Source organism: Cryptotermes secundus, unplaced genomic scaffold (genome assembly GCF_002891405.2).
Source record: "Cryptotermes secundus unplaced genomic scaffold, Csec_1.0 scaffold276, whole genome shotgun sequence".
Classification (NCBI taxonomy): Eukaryota; Metazoa; Arthropoda; class Insecta; order Blattodea; family Kalotermitidae; genus Cryptotermes; species Cryptotermes secundus.
In genome coordinates, this window is record NW_019742963.1 from 181,378 (window position 1) to 195,966 (window position 14,589).

The 14,589-nt window shown below is 45.9% G+C and overlaps 1 protein-coding gene across 1 annotated transcript in view; it reads right to left on the reverse strand.

Annotated features, from left to right (window-relative positions):
• The window catches only part of LOC111873424 (rhomboid-related protein 3-like), a gene marked incomplete at its 3' end in the record, with an annotated part of 270,772 nt that overhangs the window by 180,025 nt on the left and 76,158 nt on the right, over positions 1-14,589 (reverse strand). The window contains exon 2 of the mRNA XM_023868140.2: positions 5,508-5,726. Within this exon, the coding sequence (XP_023723908.1) occupies positions 5,508-5,681 (174 nt within the window). The remainder of the gene's footprint in view (positions 1-5,507; positions 5,727-14,589) is intronic.

A 14,589-nucleotide genomic window follows, 5' to 3' on the forward strand; every position in this document is an offset into this window, starting at 1 on the left:
TCGGGTTGCCATGGTAACCGCGTTACTGTTTTGTTATACAATTAAGCTGCCTTAATTGGGGGACTGAAAGGAAGTCGTGGTGACCAGCACGGGGACCGCAGTTCGTGGGGCATATCTTCATTGAATCACTCAATGTTAAGGTACTTGAAGACGTTCTTCCCACTGGAGAGATCACGCAGGGTCATATCAGATGAAGATGATCACAGCAGGTTAGCGTAGCGGTAACACTCTACTCTCGTAGTCAGGTGTTTGTTTCGAATCTCGGACGAAACACCGAGTATCCTGGCTGAGGATCATGTGGTTTTCCTCAGGCAATGCAGACAAATGTTAGGATAGTGCTTCGATTATGTTTCCAAATCCTTTCCAATTCATTAATCATCATACAGTTAAACGCTCTATAGTGTAGCTGCTCAAAGTGTTGTAGAATAACACATAAAGGATAGTGAACAATCATGGATTTGGAAGGAAACATTCGCAACGTGTTTTAAATGGCAACGTCTGCATTTATCGGGAGAGACTGACGTAAGACACGGAGATCTCATTGTATGCGCCCAGTGTCTCGGCCGAGTTTTGAACCCAGTACCCACCCGATACAGATACACAACAGACCCTACAAGTTATGACACAAGGTTATAATTCAAAATGTTCCGGGCTCGACTCCGGTTGCTGTTAAGAAAATTAATTGTCTTTTCCTTAGGAAGCTGCTAGTGGCTTATCAAAAGCAAAAAACAGAAAAATAAACTCCGTGGTTTTAGTCCGCAACCGAACTATACCGACCGAGCGACCGGCGCTTGTCGGCGAAGTTAGTTCCAACTTTAGTGGATAGAAGATGTCACGTGGTCAACGCAACGGATCCCCATGGCCGTTAATTTTGGTTGTTAATAAATTCCCCACTTTCTGTTGAACCCGAAGGTTCATTACCGTGTTCAAAACAACGAGCCACTGAGCCCTGTTATTGGGTAGTTCAGTATTGTCCATATCCTCATATACAACTTCTTCAAGGTCCATTTCAACATTACCCTCCCATCTATGTCTAGATCTTCCAAGTGATGTCTTCCATTTAGATGTTTCCACGGATAACTTGTGGGCATTCATCACTTCCCATACGCCTTCTACATGTCACGTCCATCTCATCCTCCTCGATCTTATCATGGTGACATCTGGTGACAAGACAAATTTACATTTCCCTTCATAATGTAATTTCCTGCATCCTTCTGCCTGAAAATATAGGTATAAGGACATTCACCTGAAGACAGAGCTATAAAAAACTGCCGAAACAAAGCGTTTTGGTTGGCATATAGGTAACGGTCTAAACTCGCATTCAGGAGATGCTCGGTTTGAATCCCGGACAGTGTCTGTCCTCAGCTTTTTCGTGAATTTCGTAAGATATTCCAGGCAAATACGTGAATAGAACCTCGATTAGGTCGCAGCCGTTTCCTTCCTGATCCTTTCCAACTCATTTGTGATTCCACTATCCCACACTATATACTCTGCTCTACAGAAAACGTCATTAAATAACGCAGCAAAAGAAATGATCGCCGAGTGACTTCAACTGCCGTCCTCCCACAGATGGTGTTCAAGTCGATTTCCGACAAGAATCGATAGTAATGAATGTGCGAGTTTATCCTGAATTAACGAACGCAGGCCTGTCAACACGAATGTTGTTAACGACATATTGTTACGCAACCAGGAGCATAGGTGTTGACAGACAGGCATTGTGTTGCGATCTATAGGCCATTACTGCTACTGGGTTCGCGGTGAACACTTTCTGCATGGCTGGAAGAAAAGAAAGGCGACAGCGCGGGGTGATGGGCTGCAGGTAGGCAATGAGGCAGACACAGTCCTCTCACGGTTATCACACGTATTGATTTCGGAGGGCTTTCTATCTAAACGCGCGTAAGATTTACGTCCGTCCACATGTTTCGTGTCCCTCGTCCTAACATTTCATTCACTTACGATGTACTCCGACACCAGGATAACCAGTCGGTGTAGTGAGTAGTCCAGCAGCTGGGTAACAGAGAATCCTCGGTTCGGTTCCCCATAGGGACAAGAGATTTTCTCTTCTTCACAGAGTCCAGATCGACTCCGAGGCCCGCCCATCTTCCTATTCAACAAGTTCTGGCCCTTTTTTCATGGGGGTAAAACGGCCGAAGTGTGAAGCTGACCAAGTAGTTACTATAGGATTCTGACGATGGTGTATAACACACTGATATATTGGGTTTTTGGACTTTATCCATCGTCCTGGTTTTTAAGATAACTAATAAAAACACGACGTTTCGGAAACTGGATCTGTTTCCGTCCTCAGGTGAAGGAAAAACCTATTCTGTTGGGTCCGTTAGAAAGAGCTAGCCTCAATCTCTGGACCACTGGTCCAACAGAATAGGTTTTTCCTTCACCTGAGGACGGAAACAGATCCAGTTTCCGAAACGTCGTGTTTTTATTAGTTATCTTAAAAACCAGGACGATGGATAAAGTCCAAAAACCCAATATATCAGTGTGTGAAGCTGACCATTCACCTACCTCCATCCCCCATATGTCTTCACTGCATAGTGCTTAAATGGTTAAGCATGGGGGAAACTTTACCTAGGTGTGTGCCCTGCAGTTGAGTAGCCCGCACGTCCTTACAATGTAGCTGGGGACCGTGGCGTGACTGAGTTCAATCTGGAGTCCATTTCCCCAGGACATTTGTTTCTCCCTTAGGAGTACACAACGTAGTTGAGTAGCCGCCACGTCATCGCTATGCGGGCCGCCACTACAATCTCGAACTGTGGATATAAATTCGCAGGCGAGAGTGACACGAGATCTGCTCTGTGATCCCACAAATTCATGTCAATGAACGCACCTGCAGAGGGGGAATTGGATTCGGCTTGCGCGTGACCTGGGTTAACTACCCTCCGGCCTCCGAGAGTGTATGCGGGGTAGAGCAGGAGGGAACAGACCCGCAACAAGTAACAGAACACCTGACGTAATGACAGAAAAACAAACGAACTGAATATCCGTGAAAGGTTTTAGGTCATCACGGCAATGATTATGAACCATACTACTGCCTTTTGGGATATGACGTATGGCAGATTGTTACCACCGTTTCGGACGCAATTCCTGCCTCCATCTTCAGGTATTCAGTCTTTTAAGTCGATACTATGTTTTCGAAATGACATATTGCCACTATATTTAAGAGAGTTTTTATAAATGAATAGCAATGTTTTGGAAAAAGTTGCCTCCTCCATATTCAGAAAACTGACGTTTCGGAGGAAACTGTTGCTTTCACCCACCCTCCTAGTCTGTCCCAGATTAACCGTTCAACCAAGTCATTATTATATTATTAGTATCAGTAGCAGTAGCAGTAGCAGTAGCAGCAGCAGTAGCAGTAGCAGTGACAGTAGCAGTAGCAGTAATATTTACGTCTCACTTACCAACACCGTCAGTAGCTCAGACAATAGAGCTTCAGATGATTAGGTGATTGGTGAAAGAAAAAAACTGGAAAATATCCGAAAGGAAAGGATCCGACAGGAAACTGTGCTGGCCTATTTAGAACTAACAACGTGCTTCGGCCGAGATTCGAACCGGAAAGCTCCCGAATACAAGTCAAAAAGCATTACCTACTGTTTAAAGTCGCTCGCTAACTGATGAGTGGAAAGTTTGTAACCCAAGCCACTGTTCGAAGTCAGGACTCCACAACGCAGATACCAAGATTACCATGTGTAAGAATGAGAGTAGATTCGGTCACCGATAGCTTAAAGCATGACTGGAGCGCAAAGGTGTACTCCAGTGGAGTACACACATCTCAAAATGCGTACCTTCGCCATTTTCGGACGCTCATTTTCCTTTATGAGTATTTGACACTAATGTCTTAACGAACTAACAAACATGAATAATTAAACTATTTGTATAACTAACTAACTAACTAACTAACTAACATGTATAAGTTATTCTTGGGAAGCTGATAGTCACCGAGCTAGCCAATAATTATTTCGTCTTTTATGAAACCCGAAGATTTATCACTGCCCTCATATCAGCCTGCCACTGGACCCAATGCTGAGGCAGATGAATCCAATCCATGCCCAATATTTTAATATTATCGTTCTATCTATGTCTAGGTACTCGAAGTATTTTCTTTCCTTCAGGTTCTCTAGCCAAAGTTTCGTATTCAGTTCCCGTCTTTCCTTGCATGTTTCATGTCTCGCCAAACGCATCCTCTGTGTCTACGTCCTGCAGACATAGCACCACTGTAGGAGAGCCACCCGCACTACAGCTGTCGCACTGTGCACGGTGAGAGACTGGCTTCACTGCATTTCGGTAACTATCCACCCTACCGAAACATTGTTCAAACAGAAGCTGTGGTTCTTAATGCAATCTATAATTCATGTTTTGTGCGTCTTCCAGCTGCGTTATGGCCCTGGGGTCGACTAAGCCTCTAACAGAAATGAGTACCAGGAATCTTCCCGGGGGTAAAGGGCGGCCGACGCGTAATGCTGACAATCTCACCGCCATCTGTGAGCAGATTGTCTAGAAAATGTGGGAGCCTCGACGTCTCACAACCCTATGGGCCTTCACGACCTGTTACAGGGACAGCTTTATCTTTTCCGTTTGCAAAGTTAACCGTGTTTTCTTCGGAAAACCTTGAAGGTTCCAGTTGGGCTTCATGAGAAATTTCCGTTACATTGGGCATATTTGGAGCAATTAAATTCGCTAGACTTGACGGCCTTGCGGCGATGACTATGACTGGGTCTGACACCGTGTAGACCGTTACTACTTTGCTGAGCTTTCGGAGGAAAGTACTGTATATGCTTGTTCCTTCTTGGTTGCTTTCTTCGCTTACTATACGGCCCTGATGATGGAGACAGTACGTTGAAGCGAAACGTCGGTGAACTTCTTCTATAATCCTTGGGCCTTCACATCAACGAACACGTTAACACATCAACACCACGCGAAAAGGAGATCAGTAGCAAAAAGAAGAAGAAGACAATGTATGACGCGAGTCTTTGTTAACTGGGAGAGTAACAATCACCATAAAACACTCGAAAATGATTGAAAGTAATTTTAAAGATTGCAAATACTCGAGAATATATGAATCTCCCCTTTCATATATCGTCCACAGTATTTTCAATTCAAAGCACAGCACATACATGGACCAACGTTAGGGTTCGTGTATTTAATGCCGGACTGCTGGATACAAGTCAGTTTGTAACCGAAAGTTCCTTCGCCCGGCCATCTCGATCAAGGTGTTCCGTGGTTTTCCTCGGTCCTAGCACAAATTTCGCATTTCACTGCTTGCTTCACACGCAGCCCTCCCAACGGTAACACCAAAATTTCGCTCTAAGGTAGCCCTCCCAATGTTAGATCAAAATTTCGATCACAGCGAACATGCTGCTCCACTTCCTAACCCTATACTCGATTCCCTACTTTCAGATGTACCTCTACCAAAAGGACAAGCGGGCACTGCCTGGGAACCTTGTTCTCTTCCCCCCTTACATTCCCCTCTCCCGCTCGAAGCGGCAGGCACTCACATCGTTCAGGAGCTCCCTCCGCATCTCAGACTCGTCCATCTCAGATTCGAGTTCCGGCAGGTCCGGAGGCGGGTCCGGGGGCGGCTCCGGAGGCTGCTGTGTCGTCATGGCCGCGCCGCGTGGCCCGGCTCCAGCTGCCGGAGTCTGAATCAGGCCGGGCCACGAGAGGCGCATGCCGGCGGCCCGCGGGCCCAGCTCGGCCCGTCAGCGTCCCATGATCTGCAAGCAAACGAGCATGTTCGTGTAACAGGCTTACCAGCCAACATTACTGAGAATTTGCGTGGTTTTATTCAGTCGCGGAGGTGAGAACCAGAGCGGTAGGTGTCTTAGCTCGGGTTCATGTCATGATGGAGCGACTATCTGGACCGCCCCCCCCTTCGACTCCAGTCTGTACATAGAGATGGAGCAATGAGACAGCCGCTTAACGTATTCTCGTGAAATATGATATTCTATTAAAATATATTTATATATATTTGGTTAAAGTCAAGAAAAAAATAACTGCCGTTTTGCATGACTCTTCTGCGGTCATTTTTCCTCTACTTACCTGGGCACTACGCTATGAGGACGCAGGGCACAGAGGAGGTATAGCTCAACGTATTCTTAACATGGCATCAGATGAGAGTTAAAGGTCATTTCCATGCCCCAGCCTCTTTAATCCCGGGGGAAATGTGACCGGATGCTCATTCGATATGATTCTGGGTGGGCCCATAACCGATCTGGAGGTCCGGAGAGGAGAAAATCTCTTTTCCCTGCCGGGAATTGAACCCGCTCCCTCAGCTGTCCATTCAATAGCCTAGTCACTATACTGAGCTATTGAGACTTCTAGGAAGATTAGTAAATACTTAAGTGCATATGGACAGAAGCTGTTTTATCCATAATTTGAGGTATTATATTAGATTCTCCGTTGATATACTGAGGAAAGCCAGGATGACCAGGCTCCAGGCTGAGATACTGGACAGATGGACAGGAAACAATATATAATATTTTTTTTCTACGAGAGCTCACCTCTGTGTTTTAGGAGCGGAATTATTTTACAACTGCACTACTAATGTGTGTCGTAAGGAAATAGCACCAAGTGTGCTCTGAAAGTGTGGAATATAGATTACAGCAAAACGGAGTTACTTGTCCAATGAAATCCTCCTACCATAATTGAGCCGCGTGATGCATGTGCGGGGTCCTCATTAAGACGCGCGGTGAGAAACACGAGAACTATTCCGAATGAATTAATTTCTCTATTACTACTAACATTATACCCACTAAAACATATATCACTAGGAAACCGACACCAACCCGATAAAGCTAAATATACCACCTGCATGAATTACAAGCCGGAAATTCGATGGTTCGATTTCCGATGTCAATGGACTTTTCAATTCACCTAATCCTTCCAGCCGCATTATGGCCCTGGGGTCGACTCGGCCTCTAACAGAAATGAGTACCAGCAATCTTCAGGAGGCAAAGAGCTGCCGGCGCGTAAGGGTGACAGCCTCACCGCAATCTGTGAGCCCATTGTTTACAAAATGTGGGAGCCTCGACGTCTCACAACCCTATGGACTTCCACGGCCTGTTACAGGGATATCTTTACCTTTTTCATGCATTAACCTTTCGACATTGTGGTGGATAAAGTGGCGCTGGGGCAGGTTTTCTCCGAGTACTTCGGTTTCCTCTGCCAATCTTCATTCTACCAAATTCTTCATCATCATAATCATCCGGGGCAGGTACAATAGGCCAATCAGTGACCGCCATGCCGAGTGAACCCAACTGGACTCCACCCCCCATTATGCGAATTAAAAAAAAAACTTTCGACAGCTTAATCTAGTTTTCGTATTTAACTCAAAGGAGCGGTGTCCTTGAGAAACTGACAGTTGTTCGGCTCGTCAAGAAGTTCCCCGCCCTTTTGCAAACACTAACACTGTGTTCGACCTGAGACTCCTACACCTCTGAGTCTGGTATGCCAATATCTGCTTGTGCGGGCTGGTTGCCTGCTTGACATTTTCTTCGAGCCTTACGATGAAGACGGTACCATAACAGTCATAACAGCTGACCGGATTATTGAGGTATGATGATGGGATGGAAACATACCCGATTCTATGTGTCTACTCTGTCCGTGACTGTTTTTACGCCACTGGTTACCGTTAAGTTTATTTCGGACGTTACTGGTCTAACTTCTGTTCAGTTCGCAAGCCACTGATTCGACAACGGTTTAGATTGCACGCCACTGATTCGACAACTGTTTAGGTTCTACGCTACTTGTTTGCACGCCACAGTATCAACTAATGCTCAGTTCGCACGCCACTGATCTGTTCTGGCAAATCGAGCGCAGGGCGGACCTCGCGGGGAACTCCTGACAATTCAACTTGTGCGCCCGGTTTTGATACTCAAAGTTCAATACTTCACCTCCGACCCTCGGCATGTCTCCCTTTCTGTTCGTTTCTTTAAACAGACATTTCTGTGCGAGATTCCTCGTACGCAAAGCCAGATATACGTGTCTCCAATGCAGCTTTATAATGTACCGAAGTGAGATCAACGTTTGCCGTACCTTGGCGAATTAAACGACATATACTGAGATATGTAGACCCACTGCCAAATACCAGCTGTGTAAAGAGGCGACAGTACAACAGCCGTTGCTAGGGAACAGTTCTGTGGGCATGTTGTTTTCCTGGCAACGACAGAACACGCAATAATGGAACAGACTTTTCTGTGAGGTCTGTGCCGGCGCTAGGCTTCAGGGAAGATAACCGGTATCCGGCCGGAAGACAGGGACATCTCAAATCTGAGACAGTAAAATATGGTCGCGAGTCTCAAGGGACTCGGACCCGAGAAAGACTGCGCTGTCAAGGGCCAGCAGCATATATAGCAGACAGACCCGTCCTCTCGTCAGAGAGGGCGCCCCACAAAAGCAAGACCGTAAATGTCAAACAGTAACAAATATCTGGTCATGAGCCCCAGATGGGGCTCGACACCAAGACTTACTGACTGACTGACTGACTGACCGTCAGTCACAATGTGACTTCGACTTCGACTTCGGTATCCGGCCGAAATTCGAACCGAGGACCTCCAGAATAAGAAAAGGTAAAGTTGTCCCTGTGCTTAACAAATTATGGACTACGCCATGAAAGATGTATGGGGGAGTGGATGTATAGATCCATATTTTCTTGACCTCGGCACTAGTTGGAGGTGAGTGTTCAGCTTTACNCCCCCCCCCAGGGAAAGAGCCGCTGGTATGCGGACCTCCCGAATAGAAACATAAAGCGTTACCGCTGCAATAACTTGCTCAGTTGGATGTTGAGAAGTCACCACTCCTCATAAAGCGACTTTCTCTCTGTGATGTCGGTATAAAAAGTGGCTAGACTCTGTTTCCTTCGGTAAGCGAGCCCGATCAGCCACGCTTAGCGGTTTGCTCCCACGAGCACATACCAAGCCCACAATTTGGGACACGGAGCCGCAGCTCGATATTGCCCCTGGCCCTTGACCTCCCCCCCTCACCCCTCCACCTCCCTTCATTCGCTTTTGGTCCTCTTCCAAAATAAGTTTATTGTTTACAGCTCTCGCTGCAGCTCGTGCCCTGTGGGTGAACTCAGCTACTAAACTCTTCCATTGTTTTACTGTTTCCATGGCAACCTAGAGTTTCCAGTGTCGGAAAGCCACACAACAGATCGCAAGTGCAAAGTTGGCAGGACTGCAGCACAGTGGTGTACTGAGGGCACATCATTGACGGGTCGTGACGTAGGGCGTCGCGACGGATGCAGCGGGTTCCTTCGAACTGCCGGTACCTGCCTACCAGAGTGTTACAGCCCAGAGCCACTGCTGTAGGAACCTGATGTCTCATTACTAATTAGAATCCTTCTGAACCCTACTTCTGCTGCATCAATAGTCTCTACTTATTATATTCCTTGTATTCTACATATTACACATGCAATGCAGTTTTAATACATATATTATCACGTGACTGAGTGACTACAGACGTGGTTTGGGTTGGTAACTGGATTTATTGAACATTTACAGTCTCAGAGAGCCACACAATCCAAGTAACTACAGGACACATGAGTCTTCTCAGTCTTCACTAGCCGTTGCTTGGTAGCGGCTTTCAACGGCGGACGTTCCCTTTCCTCTGGGCTCCCGAACTGTCCCCGGCCTCAGCTACAAGCTCACTTGTCACAACTACAACTCTCAGTTGACTAAATAACCCAAAAGTCGATGTTATGTTACGATAGACGGTCAGTCGGTCAGTCTGTCTTGGCGTCAAGAGCCTTCTGGGGCCCAAGACTTACTAACGGACAGTTGCGGATTTGTTGATGTGGGTGCTCTCTCTGACGAGAGGACGGGTCTGTTTAGATTTTCTGCTAGCCCTTGACAGCGCAGTTACTCAGTCACAACTGACTACTAGACTGCTGCTAGTCCTCGCCAGCACGAACTACTAGTCGTCGTTATATACCCTCGGCACGGACCGCACAGAAAATCTGTTCAATTATTGCGTCTTCTCTCGTCATCGGGGAGACGTGTCCATAGAGCTGTTCCCTAGCGACGGCTGTTGTACTGTTGACTGTTTATATAGTCGTTAGTTGGCAATGGGTCTACATGTCAGTTCTATCCTGGATACTAGCTAGGATAGCTCAGTCGGTAAAGTGACTTGGATATGGGCTGAGGAACTACGGAATTTTGGGTCCATTCCCGGCAGGTTGACAGAATGTTTTTTCTCCGGAGCCTCCAGACCGGCTCTGGGGTTCAGCCAACCTGCTATCCTATGGAACAGCGTAAACTTCCCGGGGCGTATAGCTGACCACTTCTATCTATTACAGTGCGCGCAGTTATCGCTCCACTCCTCCATAGGCCCACATGACGTAGTGCTTGATTATGAACGGGAACAAATTCATGTTTCTTTTTATTGGATCCTCTATTTGCCGTACTTACTTGTAATATGTTTACAGCGTCAGTGGACGAAAAGGCTACAAATGCAATTTCCGTCTGTGCGTTGTTTGACATCTGGTGCAGAACAGTCGCTAACAGAAGCAAACAGAAGTAAGTTTATTGCGTTAATTTAAACATACATATGCACCTAGCACTGAATTTGCCAACGTCAATGAATATAAATTAATTTAAAACGGATATTACTGAATTGCAGATAGATGAACCATGAAACTGTACTGATTAAGACTGACCTAGCTCAATTGTCGAAACACCTAATCTCAACATCATGGAGAGTCGAAAGACAGCTGCATTTATACTAAAATAAGTAACTATATAGAATAAGAATATCCACTGCTGTTATCTAGAGGAACTGTTTTGTAAAAAATTGCCGATTAGCGCAAACTTCATCATAAATACCCAATTTCTCTTTTCCTTCAACTGGAAACACAGCATCACAATCGTCATTACATAGACCATCCATGAAAAACAGACATGCGCTTCTCTGAGTTACAGCTTGATCAATTGTACCAGTTCGCTTAGTGGGGGGTGGAGTCCATCTGGGTCCAATCGGCACGGCGGCCACTAATTGGTCTATTATACCTGCCCCGGGTGATTATGATGATGGAGAATTTGGTGGAATGAAGATTGGCATGGGAAACCGAAGTACTCGGAGAAAACCCGCCCCAGCGCCACTTTGTCCACCACAAATCCCACTTGACCAGACCCGTGAACGAACCCGGGCCGCCGCGGTGGGAAGCCAGCGACTAACCGCTTGAGCTACGGCGCGGCTAATGTACCAGTTAGTGGCTGGATGATTTTGCCCTCTCATACTTAACAAACACTGACAAACACTTATGTATTGTGACATGTAGGCTATTTCTGACACCAGTTGTCACATGACTAGAGACGGGATTTGGATTGGTATAAGTGTATATTGCACTCAAACAACTCGTAAATACAAATAACTACGACAGTCTCACTTTGTTACATATCACAAAGATCACTGTAACTACAGCACACATAAATTCTTCACCAGCCGTTGCTCGGTAGCGGTTTCCAAAGGTGGACGTCCCCCTTCCTCAGAATTCCCGATTCTCTCCGGCCTCAGCTACCATCTTCTCACTTCTCACAACTGTAACGCTCAACTGACTCAACAACAACCAGAGTCAATGTCAGGGTTAATTTACGACTGGCGGCTTACCGCCGTTCACTCTGTCTTGGGGCCAAGTCCTTTGAGGATCATGACCAGATTTTTTTTGCGCCTGAACCCTTGTGGTCATAGTCCTTATATTACATTCTCTCTGACGAGAGGATGGCTTTGTCTCTTATGAATAGGCTGCACCTTTTTCAAGTGTACGTATCGCGCATATAGCAAGTTATCAAAGTCAAAGCCACATTGCGACGGACGGTCAGTCTTGGTGTCGAGCACCAACTGGTGCTCATGACCAGATATTTATTGCTGTTTGACAGTTATAGTCTCGTTTTCGTGGGGCGCCCTCTTGACGAGAGGATGGGTCTGTATTTTGTATATGCTGCTGGTCTTTGCCAGCGCAGTCTTTCTCGGGTCCGAGTCCCTTGGGATTCGCGACCATATTTTACCGTCTGAGAGGATATGGCGCTATAATTAAGTGGAATTACGAGTTGTGGACTATTAGCCAGCGGGCAACGACGTGAGCACAGAGCCGAAGGATCTCCATTGTTATGACACGTTACTAGGAAACGACCAATGAAAACAGACTGAGAAGACTTAGCTTGTGAACTAGTGATTTGTAAAGCGTGTAGATGAGCGACAGTGTTGTCTTTGTAGTTCCGAGTCTGTGTACAAGTGGACAATAAATCTATAGTCACTCCCCCTAAATCGTGACAATATATTAATGTGTCTGGTATGAATACTGTATTAAACGGCGATTATTTACCTATTCTAGATCAATTTCAGGCTTCGAAGGGTTAAAACTGAACTGTCGATGAATTCAGTCTCGCCAACTTAGAGATAACAAATTGTCCCAAGGAACAATAAATGACGAAGTACTTTCAATCTGGGACTCGCTGTGCGCCCCACCTGACAAGCTAACGTGTGTTCGGTTCCCACATCCCTCGAGGATCAATCACACATGAAAAATAACGTCACAGAACTATTTTCTTCAGCGGAAGATGGAAAGGCTTCTTTACATCCAGGCGCATTTAGAACATGAATTTGAACATTTTAAAAAGGAATAAAACCGTGGAGCTCTGGGGCCGTAGCTATGGCATCGGGAAGGTTAACGTAGCGGTAAAGCTTTAGACTCGTATCCAGGAAGTCCTCTGTTCAAATTTCGGCGGAGGCACTTCTAACCTGACGGAGTTTTTTCATGATTATCCTCAGTCACTCTGGGAAAATGCTAGGATACCGCCTGGATTAGGTGACGACCGCTTCCTTCCGAATTCTCTCACATTCATCATCCACCATTCATCGAAGCCATACACAGCGGCGTGAAACAAGCGCAAACAAAAAATACATGATAATACTAGAACTAGAATTTAGGATGTGAAAGAGTGGATAAGGGAAATCTCATTTCCGCGTGTTGGACACAATGATGGAACTGCGCGCTAAGAAATCGAACTCGTCACACGGATTTAAAGTATAATCACTGTTCAAGGCTCGGTGGGCGACAGTCAGATTCCCAACCTGAAGTTCGAGGGTTCAAATATCGTCTCATCCTACATTTATTTTTTTTTTATTATTTCCTTAAATGTTCTAAAGCATTCCAGAATCTTCTAGAGAATTCTAGGCCCAGGAATGCCAACTACTTCCTGTCTATATGAACGTTAACTTCCGCCCAGCTTTCAAATAAAAAGGGGACCCTTTGCACTCCAACGTAAACTCACTTCATTGTAAGCTCACCTCAACAGTGGGACACCACCGGACAGCAAGAATAGACTCACCAAACATTATGGGAAGCGAATTTTATTATAAACAAATTATTAATGTACAAGGACAGTGTGGGGGTACGCGGTGGTGTAGTTGGTTCAGGCACTATGCTACAAGTCCGAAGCTCGCGGGTTCGATTCCCCGATGAGGTCATTGGATTTTCAGTTGATCTAACCCTTCCAGCCGCATTATGGCCCTGGGGTAGACTTAATCTCTAACAGAAGTAAGTACCAGGAATCTTCCTGGAGGCAAAAGGCGGCCGGTGCATAATCCTGACAACCTCACCGTTATCTGCGGGAGCCTACAGGTCTCCACGGACTGTTACAGGGACAGCTTTACCTTTTAACTAGGACAGTGTACTTGAAATGGATCAGAAATGTAATGTTTTTCTATGCTCATCAGCTACATTTCCATACTGCAGTAACTGCTGTGGCGTGTTTTGTACGCATGCGTCATGTGGAGAAGGGGTTTCAATTTTGTTTTAGCAGCAACACATGTCTGTACGAAGAAACTGGAAACAATTTGAAGTATTACGAACATTTTCAAATATTTCAACAAAAAGCCTGATGGTTTTACATTCCAATTTCTGAAATAAATTTATACATTCCAGCATGAGACTACTGTGAACTACATCCAATGCCTTCTTCAATTTCAAACAGCTACGGCTCCATAAAAACTCAAGGACGAGGTAAATTCTCCCTAGTTTTAATTAATTAAGCACTATGCCATGAAGGCCAGTCGCGGTAGCCGTGAGGTCTAAGGCATGCACTCTCTTCGTGAGCTCGGAGACCCCGATCGTGGGTTCCAATCCCACTCAGGGCATGGGTGTTCAGTGTTTGTGTGAGAATTTTTCTGTGTTTGTGTACAGGTCTTGTGTCGAGCTGATCACCCGCCCAAGGAGTCCTACCGAATGTCCTAGTAAACAGAAGTGAAAAGGAGAGTTTCGTGGAGGTACGCCAGGGCCCAAATTGGGGCTGAAGCGCCAAATGGGGGGAAAATTTCATGAAAACTTATGGGAGACTGAAGATATAGCTCATGCCTACAGCCGCTTCAACCACGGGGAAACAGTCGCCAGTACCCATTTGACAGGAAATTGGGCGGGCTTCAGAGTCAGTGTAAACACAATGGAGAAATTTTCCTACCTCTGCCTGGAATCGAACCCGTAGCCCGTGGTTATACCGACTGAGAATCAGACCAGTGTAGAAGCTCCAGAAGTAAGGATATTAAGTCTATTGACGTCATAAAGGTTTCATGGAAAAGAACACT